At 38.3% G+C, this 21699-nt stretch overlaps 1 protein-coding gene and 1 long non-coding RNA gene across 3 annotated transcripts in view; one reads left to right on the plus strand and one right to left on the minus strand.

The window, feature by feature from the left end:
• Positions 1-6421, plus strand: part of LOC125963619 (uncharacterized) — a 687634-nt gene extending 681213 nt beyond the window's left edge. The window contains exon 2 of the long non-coding RNA XR_007475795.1: positions 6300-6421. This is a non-coding gene — a long non-coding RNA (uncharacterized LOC125963619). The remainder of the gene's footprint in view (positions 1-6299) is intronic.
• The window catches only part of KIF5B (kinesin family member 5B), a 44061-nt gene that overhangs the window by 19227 nt on the left and 3135 nt on the right, over positions 1-21699 (minus strand). For both annotated transcript variants that reach the window (XM_012536297.3, XM_049706468.1), the window contains exons 2-13: positions 17553-17640; positions 9812-9885; positions 8709-8813; positions 8165-8213; positions 7586-7641; positions 7414-7501; positions 7127-7251; positions 5557-5661; positions 5094-5239; positions 3696-3844; positions 2883-3076; positions 1946-2014 (exon numbers count right to left, since the gene is read on the minus strand). In XM_012536297.3, coding sequence (XP_012391751.1) covers positions 1946-2014; positions 2883-3076; positions 3696-3844; positions 5094-5239; positions 5557-5661; positions 7127-7251; positions 7414-7501; positions 7586-7641; positions 8165-8213; positions 8709-8813; positions 9812-9885; positions 17553-17640 — 1248 coding nt within the window. The remainder of the gene's footprint in view (positions 1-1945; positions 2015-2882; positions 3077-3695; positions 3845-5093; positions 5240-5556; positions 5662-7126; positions 7252-7413; positions 7502-7585; positions 7642-8164; positions 8214-8708; positions 8814-9811; positions 9886-17552; positions 17641-21699) is intronic.

Consider the following 21699-nt stretch of genomic DNA (forward strand, 5'->3'; position numbering starts at 1 on the left):
TTACCCAGGTTTTTAAATGTACACAGGTTTTTAAAATGTATACAAACCAAAAATAACCTATTTCTGTTATCATTTGCAAATCACAAAAGGAATGAAATGTGGATGTTATTATGCATGGTAACATTTATTCATTCAACCGATTTCCTGAATGCCTACTATGTGCAGGCTCTGTGCTAGACACTGTGGGAGATGGAAAGGAAATCAAAGATTCCTTTGAGGAATCTAGTAGAAGACAGACAGGTACACAAATAAATGCAATACAAAATGAAATGTAAGAGCCATAAAGGAGGTAGGACATGACAAACTGCTTAGTAGTATAGGAAAAGGGGGGGATATTTCTGGACAGGTATTCATGGAGAAGGTGGCTATGACAGGAAGATTTCTGTCATGTACAAACTAACATAACAGAAAGAAAAAGGCATACAAGGCTCACAATAGTGGGCACAGAAAAAGAAAGAAATCGGTAATGTTTTAAGAGTTTAGATTTTCTTTGGGCAACAGAGGGTGGCACCTGAGCCATGCCCCATGAAAACCTGTTATCAGTAAATAAAATTTGAACTGGAAGAAGCCAAGAGACTAGTTAGGAGAATACTGTAGTCACCCAGGGTCGGTAGCTTTTAAGTAGGGGCATCTGGAAATGTATAGGAGTATTTCTAATGAGGCAGAATGCCAATGGCACTTCCAAGTGGGAGCCAGGGATGCCCACTGTCCTACTATAATGTGCAGGACAGAACCATATAAATGGAGAATTATGCAATGTTACTAGTGCTCCTTTGAGAAACAATGCGAGAAGTCAAACAAGAATAAAGATGATCTGACCAGGATTAATTTCACTGATGCTGGGTATCTCTCACTGAAGCTGTATAGTCTTTGCCCCCTTCCCCAGAACAAACCTTATACAAAGGACCATTTTTCAATTATCCCCCCATTCTGCCAAGTGAGATGAAATGAGGGTCCAAAGTGAAAAACTAGAGAGAAGGAACTTGAAAGAAATAAGATGGAAGTGAAGATGACAGAAATGAACAAGTTAGATGAGGGTAGAAATGGTGAAGGGATAAAAAATGATCTTATTCACTGACATTCTCATTTCCTCAATAAAAGTCATACCCTAAACTACAAATTACTAAAATCAAAGCCAATACAATTTAGAAATCAGTATTTTCTTTAATAATCCCTTTAGACATATATCTGTGTTTAACTGTTTTTTATACTCCTTCCCTCATCATTTCCATGACAAAATATGCTTCATAAAGGGAGGGGGAATCTAAGGTTACTCCAGCTCAGTGTAGTAAGTCTTTCCCAAGGATCAGTAAGAAATGATTTGGGGGGCTTCTCTGGTGGCACAGTGGTTTAGAATCCGCCTGCCAATGCAGGGGACACGGGTTGGAGCCCTGGTCCAGGAAGATCCCACATGGTGCGGAGCAACTAAGCCAGTGCACCACAACTACTGAGCCTGCGCTCTAGAGCCTGCGAGCCACAACTACTGAGCCTGTGTGCCGCAACTACTGAAGCCTGTGTGCCTAGAGCCCATGCTCTGCAACAAGAAGCCCAAGTACCACAATGAAGACCCAACGCAGCCAAAAATAAATAAATAAATTTAAAAAAAAAGAAAGAAATGTTTTGGGGAAAATAAGACAAAACAGCACTGTACAAGGAAAGAAAACAGAGTTAAAAAGAAAAAAGTCATCCTCTCCCCTCCAGTCAGAACTCAAACTGAAAAAAACCCAACCCCCAAAAACCTTAAGAGGAAGTCAATCTTTGCTTCAGTCTGTATGATGTACTGGTCTCATAGGATACCCACAGTGAAGCACGAACATATTCAAAACTGTTTTAAATGTACTCGAGTATATTCCGAGCTCTGTAGGTGCCTCCATCTTTTATATTTAAGTGACATGGACAGACTATAAAGCTTTTCTGGAAGCAATATGACAGGTATTCAGTTTACCTCTTCCTGATCCAACATCTGGGTCTTCAGTTTCTCTACCAATTGGCTCTGTTGATTAATTTCTTCATCCTAGAATTTTTAGTAACAGGTTAACAAAGTAGCTCACAACCTGGTTCTAACTGATTCCTAACACAAATTGTGATTACTTCCCACCCCCCAATATTTCGAAGTCATTTTCTCCAAATTCAACATAGCTTATTCCAATGTCTTATCTTAGGATGGCGTTGAAACAGATGGAATTTCAATTATCAATCATAGTAACATACTTATCACACAATAAGAAAAAAAGGCTTATGTTTATGAAAGCTATTCATTAAATACTTTAAATGCTAAAAAGTAATAAACATGTTGAAAGCTTTGTATTGAAAATAAAGCCATGTAGCCACTTCAAACCTACCTACCATCTCTGTTTAAAATACAATAAAAACATCACCTAACAACAAAAACCAAAAACGAAGCCAGAAAAGTTTTCTTCTGGTCTCTTTACTGTTGTTCTTCCCACGCTCTCTACTTGGTTCAAAATTGTGCTATTTTTCACACTACTGATATAATCAAAGCAAAAGATATTATTTCCACTCAATTCTGTTCCCTCTGTCTAATCTCTTGCATCACTTTTATTATTAGAGCCCTCAGATCCCTGATTCTACGAACATTTCATTAAGGCTCTCCGAGGACCCATGCCAAATTTCCTCTTGAAAGTTCTTTTAGCTTAAAGAAAAGGGAAAAGAAGATACACCTCATATACAGTTTTTACATACAAACAGAGATTGTGATTTTATATTTTTTGTTAATACAATGATCTTGAAAAAGTTAACAGAAATCTAGGAAGATGTATATAGGTCACAAGGACCCATAATATTGAAATTAGAACATAAAAATTAGAACATAAGAAAATCAAAAATGTTCTAAAACAGAATTGAACATGAACAATACCTACCTTGTCATCAAGTTGTTTGTACAACTTAGCAATTTCTTCTTCACACTTCCTTCTTTCAGAATCAGTAAAGTTCCCAGTAACTCCAATTGTGGCTGCTGGTTTATCATTGGTAATAGTAATATCCTTATCCACTGCAAAAGCTTCCAAGTTGGCTTTCTCTTTGTCAAACTGTTCATCAATAGGCACTGTCTCTCCTAAAATAAGACAATAGAATGGTTAATAAAACCCACCTGTCTAAAACTAATTTCAATTTTACTCAATTTCAGCAGCTCTTACCAACTTTATCTGCTCAGTCCCTGAGATATGAAAAGTTGGAATTACCTTTTTTTTTTTTTTTTTTTTTGCAGTACACGGGCCTCTCACTGTTGTGGCCTCTCCCACTGCGGAGCACAGGCTCCGGACGCGCAGGCTCAGCGGCCATGGCTCACGGGCCCAGCCGGTCCGTGGCATGTGCGATCTTCCCAGACCGGGGTACCAACCCGTGTCCCCTGCATCGGCAGGCGGACTCTCAACCACTGCGCCACCAGGGAAGCCCTGGAATTACCTTTGACTCTCCCCCATCTTCGAAAGCCAGTCACCAAATCTTATCATTTTAATTGATTTCACCCTAAGCTAAGCATCTTGCCATCTTGAGACTTATATAGCTAGCTAGTTGGCCTTTATGCCTCTATTTATTATTTCAGGTAAAATCAGAATTTAATGTAAAAGATTTTATTCATTTTTATCTGATGATCCCTAATGCCTTTTAAATTTATAAAACAGGTCTAAATCTGGATTCAGCAAACTCAGAACAACAAATTCGTAAGTTATTACCATTACGCCATCGGTTGAGTTCATTTTCAAGCCACTGAATGGTGTTCCGCAGGGTCTTATTTTTTTCTTTTTCTCTTTCATACTTCTTTTTCCACTGTTCTGCAGTTAACTCTACATTGACACAAACTGTGTTCTTAATTGTTTTGGCCCTAAGAGAAGTAGTTGAGGAAAGGGGAGGGGGAAAGAATGTGACAATTACTTTCAATTGGTATCTATATTTCTGTAATACATGCATGTGTGGCTGGTAATTTAACTTAACTATTCTTGTCCAGTTATCTTTGACTAAATCCTAAGAGCTATAATTAGTATGGTGCTTATTTACAATCCATTAAATTTGGGTCAGTCCCAACATCTGTAAATAGATTAAAAACCAACAAAACCTGATGAGTATAAAAAAACACGAGCCCATCATTTCTCCAATTCATTTATAAGGCTGAATTAAGAAAAGCAATTATCAATGATGGTCAGAGACAGAGTCATCATTATTGACTTTCCCAGGCTAGCCATCTCATATATGGTTATCTCACTACGTGAACAGGTCACATACGTCAACAGGCTTAACATAGGAGATTATGTGTCAGGTTTTGCTTTATTATCTGATTCAAATGTTTGTTTTCTTTAATGCTGAATTGAAGCTTCTCACATAAATTTGACTCAAGTTAACATTTGACTGTAATGTACTAAAACTTAAGTAGTAAAATTAGTACTTAATAGTACTAACTTTAGTACTAAAATTTAAGTACTAAAACTTAATTCAAACCCAAGCAGCCTACAAGATGGACCTTGGTTATACTATCTGCCTCTCAATTAAAAAACTGTGTCTAGCACACTAACAATACACACTGATTTGAATATCTACCTGAAACTTTCCTAGATTTAATAAACAAAAGGCCTATCTACATTTAGACTGCATTTCCTTTTCTTTTTTTGATATCCCATTCAATTTTATTTAATTCAACAAGCATTTTCTACAGAGGGTATGTAAATGTAATACTTGGTTTTCAGGTGATTCTAGTCCAGAAGAGGAGACAAAAATATAAACCAGTAAGTTAAAATATGGGTGATAGTATCAATCACATAAAGACTTCTGTTGCACTTACAACAAGATAAGAAGCAATTGGGATTAACATATAGACACTATACATAAAATAAAAAACCAACAAGGACCTACTTTACAGCACAGGGAACTATACTCAATATTATGTAATAACCTATAAGGGAAAAGAATCTGAAAAAGAATATATATATAAAACTGAATCACTATGCTGTATGCCTGCTGTATACCTTACATGATATTATAAATCAACTATACTTCAATAAAAACATTTTTTAAAAAAGATAAGCAGCAATCGCAGCAGAGAAGGAGGCGGTATAGACCGCATTTTCTTAACAACAAACCTCTGACCAAACAGGAGTGTAGATTTTGTTTCAGATTCATTGTATGATGATGGAGAGCAGCAAATTACAATAGTGGTTCTACAGTTCCCACCTAATGAATCTTGAAGGATTCTTGTCATTTTACTATCTCGATATGGAACATATGTCTATGTACAAAAACAAACAAACAAACAAGAAAAAAAAACAAAGAGGACCAATGGATTTCTATGTAATAAAATTGCTGTAGAAATATGTTACTTTATAATAAACTACAAAATGATTTCAGTTGTTTTAAATGCTAGTTATTAAGATGGCAACTAGGATATACATACTAATACTATAAAATAAATCCCTAAAAGACAACTTATTCATACATACTGATTCAGTGAATCCCTCTCTCACTCACACATCCATGCACATGTAGGTATCTAACTGTAATTCTCCACTAACTAACGACAGGGAAATAGAAGACAAGTATACTCACACTACCCTCAGCCAAAGCAGAAATGACATTTCCAAGAGCAGAAAGGGACTTGTTGATGTTCTTAGCTTCATCCAGCACAGCACCTTCAGCTCCAGTTTTACTAACCTATACATAAGATTTAAAAAAAATGAAACAAAATTACGAGTTTAGGTGATTTTCTTTGATTTTCTAAAAAGCTCAGAGGTCATCAGTAACTAGTAAAAAAGAAAAGGGAAAGTTTCATGATTTTATTTACCAAGCATTTACTGTAAGTTATCATTATTTATTGAGTATGACTCTTCTGAGACCTTGGTCAAGTAACTAGCTGCATGACAAAAATGGGATTAAGAAGATACCAAATTTTATTTTTAGGTGTGCTCCTGAAATTAACCAATTTACACGTACATTTGTAGTTTACTAATTTGTTATCCCCCCCTTTTCTTGGCTGCATTGGATGCTCGCTGCTGCGCATGGGCTTTCTCTAGTTGCGGCGAGCGGGGGCTACTCTTGGTTGCGGTGCGCGGGCTTCTCATTGCGGTGGCTTCTCTTGTTGTGGAGCACGGGCTCTAGGCGCGCGGGCTTCAGTAGTTGTGGCTCACGGGCTCAGCAGTTGTGGCTCACGGGCTACAGAGCGCAGGCTCAGTAGTTGTACCTCACAGGCTCTAGAGAGCAGGCTCAGTAGTTGTGGCACACGGGCTTAGCTGCTCCACAGCCTGTGGATCTTCCCAGACCAGGGCTCGAACCCGTGTTCCCTGCATTGGCAGGCGGATTCTTAACCACTGTGCCACCAGGGAGGCCTGTTAACCCCCTTTAAAGAGAAACTTTAAAAAATTTACTGAAGCATAATGTTGATGTTGTAACTGTTAAAGAGAGAGACCAAATTTATATTATATAAGCAAACCTGCTTCTATTAGAAAAATATAAAATATATATTAAAGATAATAGAATAATATGTTAGCAATGATGGCTGAAAAAACAGCCTCTCAGTATTCACAAAATTAGAGACGGGCTTTGAAGTATGTGTATAAGACTTTGCGTAGAAGGGAACAGGTATGTCATTCTAATCAGAAGAAACAACAGATTAGCAGAACAGCAAAAAAGTTTCACTTATAGGTCAATATTAAAACATTTGAACTTATTTTGATTTTGACATAAACCAGAATCAGATTGTATACGACTGGAATAGTTAAATAATCGTCGGAAAGAAAGAAGTACAACAAAATCCGAAAGGACTAATGGATAGTTACCAGTTTTCAGAGAGAGCTCATTGCCAATATGAATAAAATAGATACTAAAAATTAGGAAAAGGTTACCTAGTAAAATTCTTAATGACATACACTCAACACATTCTCAATAAAAGTACACACCTTAAGTCAAGGATAACACTTATTGGTTGAACTGGACTGTGGCCCAAATGACAGTAAATTTGTAATGACAAAGCATTGGCCTAAATGCTTGTAACTCTCAAAAATGCTACCAAATTCAATTTGATATACATTTTCAATATATAACAATAAATAATGCAAAAGCCCAAATCTGAGTTAAAGTTCGTAAAAATGCTTAGATATCTATCAGAATATAAAGATTTTACCTTTTCACTACCAGCTAAATCAACCAGATAAAGTTTTCCACTCAGCTTTTGTTCCGTTTGCGTGTTCTCTTGTTTTACATTAATAAGAAATATACTGTGACTCCTAGAGCTATGTTCATTCATATCTGCAAAGAAACCACACAAACAACTATCAACAAACACGGCTCTCCCTTACTAATAGTTTCTACAGCATTATTTCACCTAAGAAAAATCTTACAATTAATCAACTTGATAGATATTTTAAGGCAGTTTGTACGTTAACTAGTGTTTATACATAGGCTACTTACTTGTAACCGCTACGTGTCTGTTGGATTTTCCTTCATCTATGGTGTCCATAACTTCATCTGGACTACATACGAAACGCTCTGTACACCCCTGTAAAACAAATGTTTAAAGTATGTCACTATCCTAAAAAAATGTTATTGTAGGGCTTTTCTAAATATTCTGTATTATACATACCTTTACATAGGGAACTCGGTTTTTATCTTCATGAACTGAAAGATTGGTCTTTGAAACTGAAAAAGAAAAATAAATAACATTAACAACATTTCCCTAAACTCTAACACTGGCTGTGAAATAGTCAATCAACTGTTTCTCTCCCCAAGCAGCCTAATAATAATACATAAACTTCAAAAATATGTAGATATCACTATAAAAGCAAAAGCCTATAGAAACAGTAGGAGATTTATATAGAAACCAATGCAGCAATATAGAATTTTAGGTCCAGGCCAACGTCTGCCACCCACATTTTGGAGTGGTTCAATGGTTTGCCAAGAACAGTGTCTCTGACCAACAGCTGACAGATGATGAGCGCTCAAGACCCAGGCTCCCGGACTCCAGTCCAATGTGCTAATTACTACTTACAAAGCGCCCACAATATATGCTTTCAGTAAGTCCAAAGGCATTCAATTAAAACTTTTTCCTATAATTTAAGTCAATTTCATATAGGCTACTCAGAAATGGTCTCACATTTACTACTAAAAAAAAAGCACTATGTGGTATATTGAAAAACGATCGAAGAGCAAGAATTTAACTTACCATCTAACAGGTCCCTTATCTTATCCAAATAAATTTCAAAATATGAAACCTAAAGGGTAGAGGGAATAAAGGAAAAGAAAAATCAACCATTTAAAATTACAAAGTAATTTATTCACCTATTCATTAAATATTTACTGGGGTCTGAGTTCCAGGTACCATCTAGACTACAGGGACAACTCAGCCACAGCTCTTATTCTAATGAGAAGCCCTAAATCCACCAAACCCCTTATGTAACTAAAGTACATTTTCCACTCTGTATCTTCTCCTAAAATTAGACAATTAGGTATAATTAGTCAGAACTTTTGAGCTTTGTAGCCAAACTCCCTTATCTTACAGAGAAGGCAGCTAAGGCAAGAGAGGCTCAGCTTACTTGTTTACCATGGCAGATGAGGGATCTGAGTTTACTAATTCTAATAATCTTTCAGCTACACCTGCCTGTAAGATAATTTTTAAAATATTTAAGAATACTTTTTTAAAAGAAAAAGTACTGAACAGAATTATTCTAGGAATAAAATAAAATACAACCTTTCCCCAATGATTTTACCTTAATATGAAATTCCAAATTTTCATCCATGGAGTAAATATAATTAAAAATATCTTGCACTATTCTTGGAATAATTCCCATGCCTTCTGGATCATGAAGTTTACCCTAAACAGAAAACAAAACCAGTTCTTAAACAAACTGTAACATACAAATTAAAAATCAAAACTTTTAATCTATAATTTACAGTCAACAGAGGATAGGAATTCTAATTGTTGCAATTTTTTGTGAAACAAAATGTGGCTGTACAAAATACCTAAGAAAACCGAATTCAACTGTTACATATTTTCGTAAGTTACACATAAATAATATATGCCAACCATATGGGTTACCAACTGATCTTAGCCTTTTATTTAATTGTTAGATCAGATTATGCACATTTGTAAATGAACACATTCTAGGAAAATGTTTGTTAGTTGCTCGGCATATAAATCTGCATTGTTGCATCTACTTCAAGTCAAATTCATCCAAATGCTAGGAATGTGCTTGTTCTCTGACATTATGGAAATGAGTAACATGAGTGACACTAAAATAAGCCAGTCATTTACTTTATATGGAATGCTCAGATAAATGATAAAAGCAGATACTCTGTAGCAGTGGCAGAAAATTACAGGCTGTGTTCTAGAAGCAAAGCTTGAGCAGGTTCACATTTATTATTAACAGCAGCTCTGATAATTTTGGAGACCTTCTTATGAGAGAAGAGGGGCAAGTATTTGGCTGGGGGTGGGGAAACAGGACGGACACATGGACACGACCAAGGAGAGGAGGAAAAAATTAAGTGCTCTGAATAGAACTGAAAGTACACAAACATTAAAAATTTCCCATTATAAGGTGACAGAGAATTCTTACTTAATTCTAAAACATTCATAATTTTGTGGTTATGTGGATAAAACAAAGCTAGATATAATTTCAAATATACGGTTTCACCATTCAAACTCAGGAACTGATTAGACTGCAACAACGATGTTACTCATGTATAACGCGTATGAGACAAAGCAATAGAGTAAATAAAGCTGTTTAAGCGTATGGTAAAACGATGTCACAGATAACGAATGAGTGCCCTGTGCACAGCAAACTACATCTAAGTACAGACTGTGAGATGTTACCTCCATTGTGTGTGTCTTCCCGGAGGAGGTTTGTCCATATGCAAATATGGTTCCATTGTACCCCTCAAGCACATCTATGAAAAAATCAGAGATTTTATACATTAGGGATTTTTTCCCCTTAAGCAAGGCATTAAAGGAAACAAGAATATATTAATAGTAATCCTCTTAGTGATGATTCACCTAAGGAATTCCTTTCTCTCCAGCCCAGATCACTTTCTGTTGTCAGGAAGAAGGAAATTTTAAATTCCACTGCTTATAATCATCTCTCCTGTCAATGTACATCTCAGACGTCATTACACCTGTATTCCAAAGCTTTATGTGACCGAAAAGAAAAACAGTGCTCTGGCAGCTTGCATACAGATATGAAATAGCTTTTAGAAGTAGGACTGATTGGTGGTTAACTGGTGGTTAAGCCTCACAAACCCACACAACATACCTCCTTACACCAAGTGTAACAAGCCCAGTCCTACTTCAAAACCGATTATCAGGGAGGTCCCGTGCAATTTAAAAAAAAAACAGCAAAAAACTTTTCTAGCCCTTTGTGTATCCTAAGGCCTACCATTAACATTTAAGCATCTTCCTTTACTAGGCTAAAGGGGGGGTTGGGAGGGATGTGAGTGAACAAGGTGACCTTTTAATTTCCAGTTTTCAGGGATTCAGTATGTTTTGTTTTGTTTGGTTTGGTTTTTGTTTTTGTTTGTTTTGGTAAAAAGAAAGGTACTATAAAATTACATTCTAGGACTTCCCTGGTGGCGCAGTGGTTAAGAACCCCTCTGCCAATGCAGGGGACATGGGTTCCAGCCCTGGTCCAGGAAGATCCCACATGCCATGGAGCAACTAAGCCCGTGCACCACAACTACCGAGCCTACACTCTAGAGCCTGCGAGCCACAACTACTGAAGCCTGCACACCTAGAGCCCGTGCTCCACAACAAGAGAAGCCACCACAATGAGAAGCCCGCGCACCGCAATGAAGAGTAGCCCCCACTCGCCACAACTAGAGAAAGCCTGTGCGCAGCAACAAAGATCCGACGCAGCCAAAAATAAATAAATAAATATATATATATATATATATATATATATATATTTACATTCTATTTTAGAGGAAGCCAAAGTAAAAAGAGAAACGTCAGTTGGAAATAGCAGATGTTAACAGTGGAAAGTAAACCTGCAGTAAGCAAGTCAATTCTTGTCTTTTTTTTTTAATTGATTATTTTAAAAAGGAAGAAGAAAAAAGAAAAGAAAATAAATTTTTAAAGGTCCCAACGTTGGGCACAGCTAACTAGATAACAGATTTGCTACAGAAATATTTAATAAGGAAAAGAAGGTATTAGTACTTCTTACTTCCCTGGGAAGATTTTAGGAGATTTCAAACATTTGAAACTTTCATTCAAAATCTTTTCAGTTTTATGAAGGGAAGCAAAATAACTTCAAGAATCACATTTAAAACAGATAAGACTGGACTTCCCTGGTGGCACAGTGGTTAAGAATCCACCTGCCAATGCAGGGGACACAGGTTCGAGCCCTAGTCCGGGAAGATCCCACATGCCGTTGAGGAGCTAAGCCCGCAAGCCACAACTGCTGAGCCTGCGCTCTAGAGCCCATACTCCACAACAAGAGAAGCCACCGCAATGAGAAGCCCGCGCACCACAACGAACAGTAGCCCCCGCAAGCCGCAACTAGAGAAAGTCTGCGCGCAACAATGAAGACCCAACGCAGCCAAAAATAAATAAAATTATGGTACATTTGTTACAATTACCAAAGCAATATAAAAAAATTTAAAAAAGAATAAAATAGATAAGATTACAATATTTCTGTAATTCTGAAGAAGCAATCACCTGGGGGAAAAAAAAGCACCAGACCCTTTCCAATCCACTTCCTTTACATATAATTGTTTTCAGCCTGTTGGTATCATACCCTCTGCTTAAGATCTTTTAATCAATCACATAAAACCTAATTTTGTTAGATCTATACATGAAAGGTTCATTCATGATATGATCCAATTACCTAGCAACTACCACAATAAGTACTTAATAAATACTGGTAGGTGAATGAGTAAGTGACCTTCCCAAGATCATATTAGTAGCATATGTCTATAGGATATTACGGTAATTTTGTGTTAGGTGAAATACATCATATGAGGGCTCATAGGATAATCAATGTATGCCACATGTCTGTATTTGGGACTTCAAGCAAAACTTAAAAATTTTATATGATTACAGAGATTACGGAATAGTCAATGTTCAAGTATTTGCTGAGCACTACGACCTAGGTTCTCTGTTCTGGAAGCAGGGATGTAACAGTGACTAGGTGGTTTCTAGAGGCACCAGGCTATAATTAAAGTAATAACTGTTATCAATTAGGAAAATAATAATCCCTTCTTGCCTACCTTCAAATCCATTCCTGACCTTTGCTTTCTATAGTGATTTAACTGCCAACACTTTATAATGAAAAAGTCTAAACATACAGAAAAACGGAATGAATTTTACAGTGAACACCCCTATAACCACTACCAAGATTCTATCATTAACTTATCATTTTACTGTTTGCCTTAATCATCTTAATCTGTCTTATTTATTTAATGCATTTCAAAGTGAACTGCAGACTTCATTTCCACCTAAATACTCCAGCATGCATACACCATTGGCTAGAATTCAGTGTTCTGCAGTTTTATTCTTCAGAGATAAAATTTACATACAATGAAATGCACGTATCTTAAAAGTACAGTTCTTTTAAACACACACACACACACAAATATAATACTCATCTGTTTGAAAATCCCAGAAAGCACACACCTGTAATCAGATAAAATTAGGCACCTTTGGAACTGGCTCTTTTTTGCCTATTCAGCTCCATCTCCCATCATCCTTCCCCTCACACTGCTGTTTTTGTTGGTAAAAATGGTTGAATCTGACAATTTAATACGGTTCAACGTCACAGTCATATCATAATGCATGTTCTTCCCTACAGAGGTGATACTTTTCTCATGTGGGCTGCCTCAGTTAGCCCACATGCATCTCTCTGTCTGGAGTAAATCCCTCACTCTCCCTCCCACTCTTGTGCATCCTTAAGACTAGCTTAGGCTTTACTTCTCTCCAATCCAATTCCACCCCCAAACGAATCTGGGAAAGAGTCCCAAGGTGTTCTTGGAGCACCTGCATTTAATCATAATACTGATCACTGTGTATTGCAACCATCAGTTTACTTGTCTGCCTTCCTCACTAGCCTGTAAAATCCTTGAGGCCAGGGCTGTGTTTAACCCCTAGCACAGTGCCTGGCACTTAGTAGGAACTCAAATGCTTGCTGAATGATTACTACTATTACTCATACAGCATCTTCTAAAGCGTCCCTCCCCTTCTATAATATACTTTTGCCTTTCTTGTGAGAAACAGACAGAGGTGGAACTATGGACAAATATTACTTTCATACTTTGTAAACAAGAAAAACGTATTTAGCAAGTGAAGGAAGAGCTTATCACCTTCTAAAAGTCACTTAATCTCTCTGAACTTCAGCTTCCTCATCAGCAGAATGTCTGCTTAGGGGAAGGCTGTGAGAATTAGAAGTCATCATATAAAATTATTACTGCTGGGCTTCCCTGGTGGCGGTAAATGCCGCAGAGCAACTGAGCCCACGTGCCACAACTACGGAGCCTGCGCTCTAGAGCCTGTGAGCCACAACTACTGAAGCCTGCGTGCCTAGAGCCCGCGCTCAGCGAGAAGCCTGTGCACTGCAATGAAGAGTAGCCCCTGCTCGCCACAACTAGAGAAAGCCCGCGCACAGCAAAGAAGACCCAACACAGCCAAAAATAAATAAATAAAATAAATAAATTTTTTAAATATATACATTACTGCTAACATTTGAAAGCATTATGTGCCAGGCTCTAATAATCTTTCATATATGAATGTACTTAATCCTCACAAAACCCTATGGAAGGTACTATTTTTAGTCCCATTTTATAGATGAGGAAACTGAGAAACTGTGGCCTACAGTTCCACAGCCAGTAAGATAGAGCTGGGATGCAAACCCAGACAGTCTTGGTTCCAAAGACAAGCTCTTAACTACTACATTATATTCTCAAGGAACAGAGGAACCAAAATAGATACATGGCAGGCTATACCTGGAAAAATTAAGGTGGATACAGTGGCACACAGTCCAGGTCAGGAAGCTATGGTGGGAAACTGGGGACTCCCTGGAGGCCTGGTAAGGTGCCTGGCATATAGCAAATATTGAATAAATGACAATTACTTTATACCAGGGAAACCAACTTGTAGACATCACTCGGGTTCAGAGTTCAAGAGAATACAAGTGGATAAAGCATGCTCAAAAGAAAACAAAAAAAATCTATCTGACGAATCTACAAAAAGGAAAAGGTAACAGCCCTATACGTAAGTTATATACTTGTACAGATATTTATGAAACAATGCAACCTCGGTGGGCTGTCAGGAGCCCAGAGCACACAAGCTGCTCTCACCTCAGTCCCGGCAGCTTGCTCATCGAATCCACGTCTCAGAAGAAATACCAGCCCACCCATCGTTTTGCCAGTCCTTGCCTACCAGTTTCTTACCATGGCCTTCCACTTGACCTGTGTGCCAGTGAATAGCCCAAGTCCAGCGTGCCACGTATTTAACTGCTTTCCTGCCCTGACACCTCACCTAGCCCCCACCCCCATCACTCTCCTTAAAGCTACGTGTTTACTGGCAACTCCGCCACGTTTGTGTCTTGTCCAGGGCAAGTCGGTACTTTTTCATGAATCATCTTTTAAAATCCTCACAGTACCCTTATTTTGCAGCAGAGGAAATGGAGACTTAGAAAGGCTGGGGAACTTGCTACAAGTCACAAGCTACAAAGTGGCAGAGCCTAGACTTCAACCTAGGTTTGTCTGATTCCAAAGTCTATGCTCTTAACCATACTGCAAAGAAGGGAACTGCTATCCAGAACTCGGTTCCCAACAGTAAAGCAGGAATCTGCTGGTAAAAGGTAAAAAGTAAAAAGTATCAAAATGTTGAGAAAAGGACAGAGATTTCAAAAAAAGAATGATGTCATCTCAGAGTTGTAAATAGTAATGAAACAGTATAAAAGGTAGTAGAAACAAGTACACTAGATGTCAGGACCACAGACTGCAGAGTTCTGAGAAAGGTAGGTATGAGCCTATTGTTAAGAGGCTTCATAACTGAAGATGTACAAAAGAGATAAAAATCACTAGAACAGTATGAGAAAGGTAAAAGCCCAGGATAAGTGAGTCTTATAAAAACAAAACAAAATAAAAAGGCCCTAAAGAGAGCTTTTAAAATATTCAGAAGTGAGTAGACCTGCACTGCCTAGAAAAGGTGACTATGTCAACAAACGATGTATTACCGTCTTCTACAACACCATCTGCAAAATGAACAATAGAAAAAACACTGCTGAGAGCGGCTTCGGGTCTGAGGTGGGTAGGATGGCCAAAGAATGGCTTTAAATGAGCCCAAGTTTCTAGCTGTAAGAGAATTACATCCCATGGATAAAAATTTCACAAAAGCCACAGGGAATGGAGGTAAAAGATGACTAACTTGTAAATGCTACACTCGTTTTCTAAAAGCAAAAAGTCAATCGATTCTGGGAACCTCAGACAAATGTACCAAAATTTCACTGAGGAAAAGCTAAGGCTGAACTAATCTCATTTCCTGTTTGGGTCACTCAACTAGTACTTTGGGGGAACACCAGAGTCATGCACCATGATTTCACAAAAGGATGCAAGCTTTTCATCATATTCTTGTGGATACGTTGGTAAGCTAAGAACTAGACAACTGTACAGGTAAGAGAATCTGAAGTTGGTTAAATACCAAGTATGATTTAATAACTGCCAACAAACTTGTTCCATTTTTAGAAGATTAGGCTAAGAACCATGGCCCATTAAGTGCTTTATAAATGATTCATAGTAATACTTTCCAAACTCCACTGTGCGTAAATAAAGACCTTAAAAAAAAGCCTTCAATATCCTTGTCACCATAACAGACTTATTAAAACATGCTGATAGCCAACTCAGATCCCTTGTAAGACAACTGTAAAAACAAAACTCAAAATAGGATTATGAGCTAAAATGAACAAAATGGAATCTGCACTTTAAAGGCCTGTGCAGATGCCAGATGAAAAAAATATGCAATGCTGGTTCTATGCCTGATGAAAAAAACTCCAATATTTAAGTGTGGATTGGGGTCTAACGTTGGCTGCAGCGGATGTGAAAAAGATTCATACATTTAAACTGCCCATGAATTCATGAATCAACAACTTCATGTTATTAAAAAAGCAATCTTTTGCTATACTGACGACAAAAGTAAGTCAAAATCAAAGAATGCAGTATAATTGCGTTCCATGACAGATCCATCTGGAAAACTATTTGATGCTTACAACAAAAGATGACACTGCCTGTTCCTCTTTCTTGCAGTCGTTTACAGAATCACCCATTAATTCTCCCTCCAGTCCACTGTCTCTCACCAATTCCATACCTGTTGTAATTCTTGGTGGTTTCATGTCCACGTAGTGGGTGATCCCACAACTAGACGTCCATGTACTAGATGATACTCTGGCCTCTAGGTCCTTGAACCTTATTTTCTCCATGATCTTATCCTTTTCTCCTTCCAATGCCAAGTCCATGGTCACACTCTAGACCTTTCATTACTAACTGCACTGCCTTCCTAACACCAAGTATCCACTTCCTTTTACTCCTTCTATTACCCTGATTCCAAAAAACCTTTGACTCCACTGAGACTATAACACACTAACCTTACCACCTTTTCTCACTGCCTTAAATCCTGCCTCCCCCACCCAGGCAGCTTAGATTCCAGGGTTCACCATTAGCAGCACTCTCGACTACATCGCTTGCCCTTCCCTCCCTCTTTTGTACTTGCCTGGCAAAATACAACTGGGTAAATTCAGCTCTCTGGCAGCTAACCACAAGTGGGCTCTTAACGTTGCCTGGCAATGCTGCCACACCTCCCTAATCCATTCACTTCCACACTGCTAGAAGACTCTGTACCTTTTCCTAGAACCTCCTCTCCCATCCTCACTCTCTGTGATGACTTCGCTCCCTACATCAGAGACAAACTGGAATTAATATGAACAGAACATGTACATTTTCCCGCCATCACACGAATGGACCTACTTCTATCCATAAACTCTACGTTTCCTCCTGTTACTAGATGAAATGTCTGTGCTCCTACTTAATCCTAACCTTCCACTTGATACTGGATCCCAACCCCTCTACGCTGGTGAACACTATAGGAAGACAGATGTTGCCTCAATCTCGTAAGTACTCTTTAACAATTAGACCTGTCAAAAAGTGCTACAAAGCATTTCACGAAGTAATGGCTATTTAATCATAAGATCCCTTTGATGTAAGATATTTCTGCAGTAACTGGAAGTAAGTCCAGATAATCACTTAACACCCTCTCAGCTCTAAGGTTCTATGGTTTTAGAAAACATAAACCTGAAAAATACCTTAGTATAGGTTAATAGTATTAACTGGAATGTACACACACTATAATTCTCATAACACCCTTTAAAAGGTACTGTATATAAATTAGTTCATGGAACATGAGCAATAGATTTACTAACTATATTTGACCTTTTCATTATTTAAACAACTGCTGCAATTAACTAAAGGGAAAGGGAACGTAAAATGAAAAAGAGAATGTTGGGTAAACAGGAGAGATCACAAACAAAATTTGACTTATTGCTGGAACAACTCAGCAGGTTAAATATATTTACCTTTAACAATCTTCTTTGCACAGTCATTATACACTTGCTCTTGAGATGTGTTTGACTGGAACACCCGGTCAAATGCATAAGGCTTGGACTGAAAAACAGAAACAAGGGTTTCAACTACACAGATTAAAGGTGAACAGACATTTCTAAGCTCCTTTAAAGATGTCATCATATATTTAACCTTCAAAATAGGATACCTACTATGCCTCACTTCATGTCACAGAATCTTTGCAGAAAGGACCTTAGGGCCCAAGAACAAATCCACTAGAATAAACTCCACAAAAACAAGCATGTCTGTTTTAGTCTTTGTTGTATTTCCAGAACCTAGCACAGAAATTAGCACTACTGTGGTGGGCAATCATATTGCTGAGTGAATTTTTATTTAATGCATATCTTTTCTGGCAGATATTGAGACCCTATTTTCAATACTAACATCATCTTGCAGATAAGGAATTAGAATCGTGAAAGGTCCAAAAGTTGTAAATGACAAAATTAAAATTCAAACCCAAATCTCCTGTCTTTCAGTTCAGGGCTCCTTCCACTATTCCATTCAGCTTTCAGTTTACTGCAACAGCATTTCAACCGTTCATCCACTTAATAAGTATTTATGGAGTGCCGATTATGCCGGACACCATGCTAGAATGATGACCAAGACAGATTCATTCTCTGCTTTAGTGGAACCTAAGTAACAGTGAGGCAGACATCAGACAAATGGTCAAGTGACTAGAATTCCGACGGGCACAACGGAGTGCTAATGAAAGTGCTATGAGAGCACTTAGAGGAGAACCTGAGACTGGGGAAGGCAGAAGAATGCCAGAGACACACTCTGGAAAAGGGATGTTAAAGAACTCAAGAGTAAGTAGCACCCAGCTCACTGTCATTCTCTTCAATGTTACTCATGAGGGAGGGTGAGCATGGGGAAGTACTCCAGGCATTGGGAACAGGAGAGGCTGAGGGAACTTGTAGCATTCAAGAAACCAAAGGATGTTGTAAGTTTGAAGTGCAAGGATACAAAAATCAAATGCAAATGTCAACACGGTGAAAAAGGCAAGTAACATCTTAGTGTTATTTTGAAAACAGTTTTGATTTTGTGGGCCCCTTAAAGGATCTTGGGGACACATTTAGAGAACTGCTGATGTAGCCTGAGAAGGAGCCAGAGACATGAAATGAATAAAATCAAGAGTATGATGTCCATGCAAGTCAAGGAAGAATTTTCAAGGAGGAAGTGATTGTGTCAAATTCAGCTGTGAGGACAAAGCAAAACTGAAAAGTATCCAACCACCACAAAGATCAGATTGGAAAAGGTTGAAAAAAGAATAGGAGGTAACTGAACAGAAATCTGGCTGTGACTCAAAGAAAGCTGTCTTTTAAGATAGACAAGACCTGAGCAAGTTTAAATGCTGGCAGGAACAATCTAGTAATCTAAGAGAGAAAGTGAGCATCTAAAGATGAGAGAGGGAGCAAGGGGATTCTGGTATTGAAAGTAAGTGTACGACGGCTCTCTAGTCTCTTCTAAAGTAAAGGAAGGGAGCTGGGCCCCAAAATAAACAATCACGACCCCAGAAATAATCCTTAACATTATCCAATACTTCCTAGGTCTTAGCTGAAAAAGACCATACTTTTTAGAAACTCTACCCCACAATTCCCCTCCCTAAAGCTTGGAACAACAGTAAAGATGACGCAAACAGCCCCTAAAGACCTGTCCAAAGCCATTCCCAATTCCCCGTCCCCTTCTGGCCTCCCACCAGACAAGCTGGAAGCTAACCACCTGCTAGCGGAGTCTCCTTGCAAGTAGTGTCACATGACTCAGCTCTAGATACCATGAAGTGATGGTCTGCTGGGAGGTTTCAGAGAAGGGTTTTGTTTTCCTGATAAAAAGGACCGCCTCAGCTGAAGCTACCCTTTCTCCTTTCTGGAATGAAGGTCTGGAACTGGAACATCCATCTTGCAAACACGACAAATACGACAAGGGAAAGTCAATAACTTAGGATGACAGAGGGTAACAGAGTCAGCAAGTAGAACTAAAGGCCCATCTCCAGACTTCCTATGTGAGAAAAATAACCTCTTATTTATTTAAACCACTATTAGTTTGTTTTCCCTCTGCAGCTGAAAGCATTCCTGAAGCATATACTCAGATGACCTCACTTCGGCATCAATTACATGTAGGCATCTCAATGGCTGATTATTCTTTGGCTACGACATACATAAAAGTGTCCTTTTGCTAAGATTCTGAGACATTAACTAATCTACAGGTGTGGCTAATAAAAGATAATCTATTGTTTCACTGATTGTACAAGATGTATTCATGATAAACAATTGTGAAAACAAACAAGTACAGTCAAAATAACAGAAATAAACCATCCTAATATTTTTTCTATCAAAAAGAAAGTAATTTTCCCTATTCATTTATCCAGCAAACATTTATTTAGCACCTTATAAGGTATCAGATATTGTAAATGAGTAACAATTTTAGAAATGATACTAATTAGTACAGAGAGTAGGGTTCAAAGAATAGAGGATAAGGCTGGATAGATTCTTGAATACTAAGTTAAAACAGCTATATACTAGGATCGAATATAAGTGATCAAGTAATGTTAACTAAATCGAAATGGAGACCGCTTCTAGGGTTAAAGAACTCATGATTAATTTTTTTTTTTTTTTTGCGGTACGCGGGCCTCTCACTGTTGTGGCCTCTCCCGTTGCGGAGCACAGGCTCCAGATGTGCAGGCTCAGCGGCCATGGCTCACGGGCCCAGCCGCTCCGCAGCATGTGGGATCTTCCCGGACTGGGGCACGAACCCGTGTCCCCTGCATTGGCAGGCGGACTCCCAACCACTGCGCCACCAGGGAAGCACTCATGATTAATTTTACTTGCAAGAAACAAGTTAACAAAAAACAGGTAATAGTGTGACAACTGCATCTCTCCAAATTAAGGCAAATAATATTTGTTTGGGGGGGGGAGATTTTGTTTGTTTGTTTAATTTTTGGTTGTGTTGGGTCTTCGTTGCTGCGCGTGGACTTTCTCTAGTTGTGGCGAGCGGGAGCTACTCTTTGTTGCGGTGCGCGGGTTTCTCATTGTGTGGCTTCTCTTGTTGCGGAGCACGGGCTCTAGGCGCACCGGCTTCAATAGCTGTGGCACGTGGGCTCTAGAGTGCAGGCTCAGTAGTTGTAGCTGATGCATATGCTTATTAGCTGCTCCACGGCATGTGGGATCTTCCCGGACCAGGGCTTGAACCCGTGTCCCCTGCATTGGCAGGCAGATTCTTAACCACTGTGCCACTAGGGAAGCCCTTAGCTTAGATTTCTTAAGTGAAGTGGTTCCTATTTGAATCTGCACGGACCAGGCTGAACACCAAATTTGGTTACAAAGGACACCCTCTGGCAGGAATATGTCTTTCTCTGGAATTCTGAATAGTGATTTTCAGATAACATGGGATTACATCATATTAGATTTTCCTTAGTTAGATTCCTTAGATAGATTATGGGTGAACATTCCACAATTGTAAAGGTATATTATGATGGCTTCTTCTCTTTTAATTTTCGTATTTAAGGTAATCAGGATCAAACACCAAATCATCATACATTTGAAAGGGGAAATCGTGTTGTGCTAGAGGTAAGGAACTGAGTCTAACTTCAATGAACTACAACAGCCTGTTTTGGGTTCTGTCCTCTACAGTATACCACATAAAGAATGATGATTAGTAAAGATGCTTAACGATGCAAATATGCACGTTCCACTTTCAAGATGCATAAATAAATAAATCCTTCTACTGATTTTTTTATTTGGTGTTTTCAGCAGGCTCCTTTGAACTATATAACCAGGTGTTGCCCTGGTCCCCCAGTTTTTGTGGATAACAAGTTTGCATATCTAAAGCAAATAGTTCTATCTGTATCATTCAAAGTTGTTCAAAAAATAATGCATTTATTTCATTCAATATGTGATATTTATAGCACTTCACTGAGCACTTAATTACCAAAAAAAAATCTGTACAAAGGCTGTAAAGCACAGAGAAACACTACAAGATTACATTGCCATGGGGTCACATTACATTAAAATCACTGATTATATGAGTAACAGGAAAAAAGTTTGGACAAAATATTGGAAACTGAATTTATAGGAAAATCAGAATCCTAAAAAATTATCTTCTACG

The sequence above is a fragment of the Orcinus orca genome, chromosome 2 (assembly GCF_937001465.1).
Source record: "Orcinus orca chromosome 2, mOrcOrc1.1, whole genome shotgun sequence".
In the NCBI taxonomy this organism is placed as follows: domain Eukaryota; kingdom Metazoa; phylum Chordata; class Mammalia; order Artiodactyla; family Delphinidae; genus Orcinus; species Orcinus orca.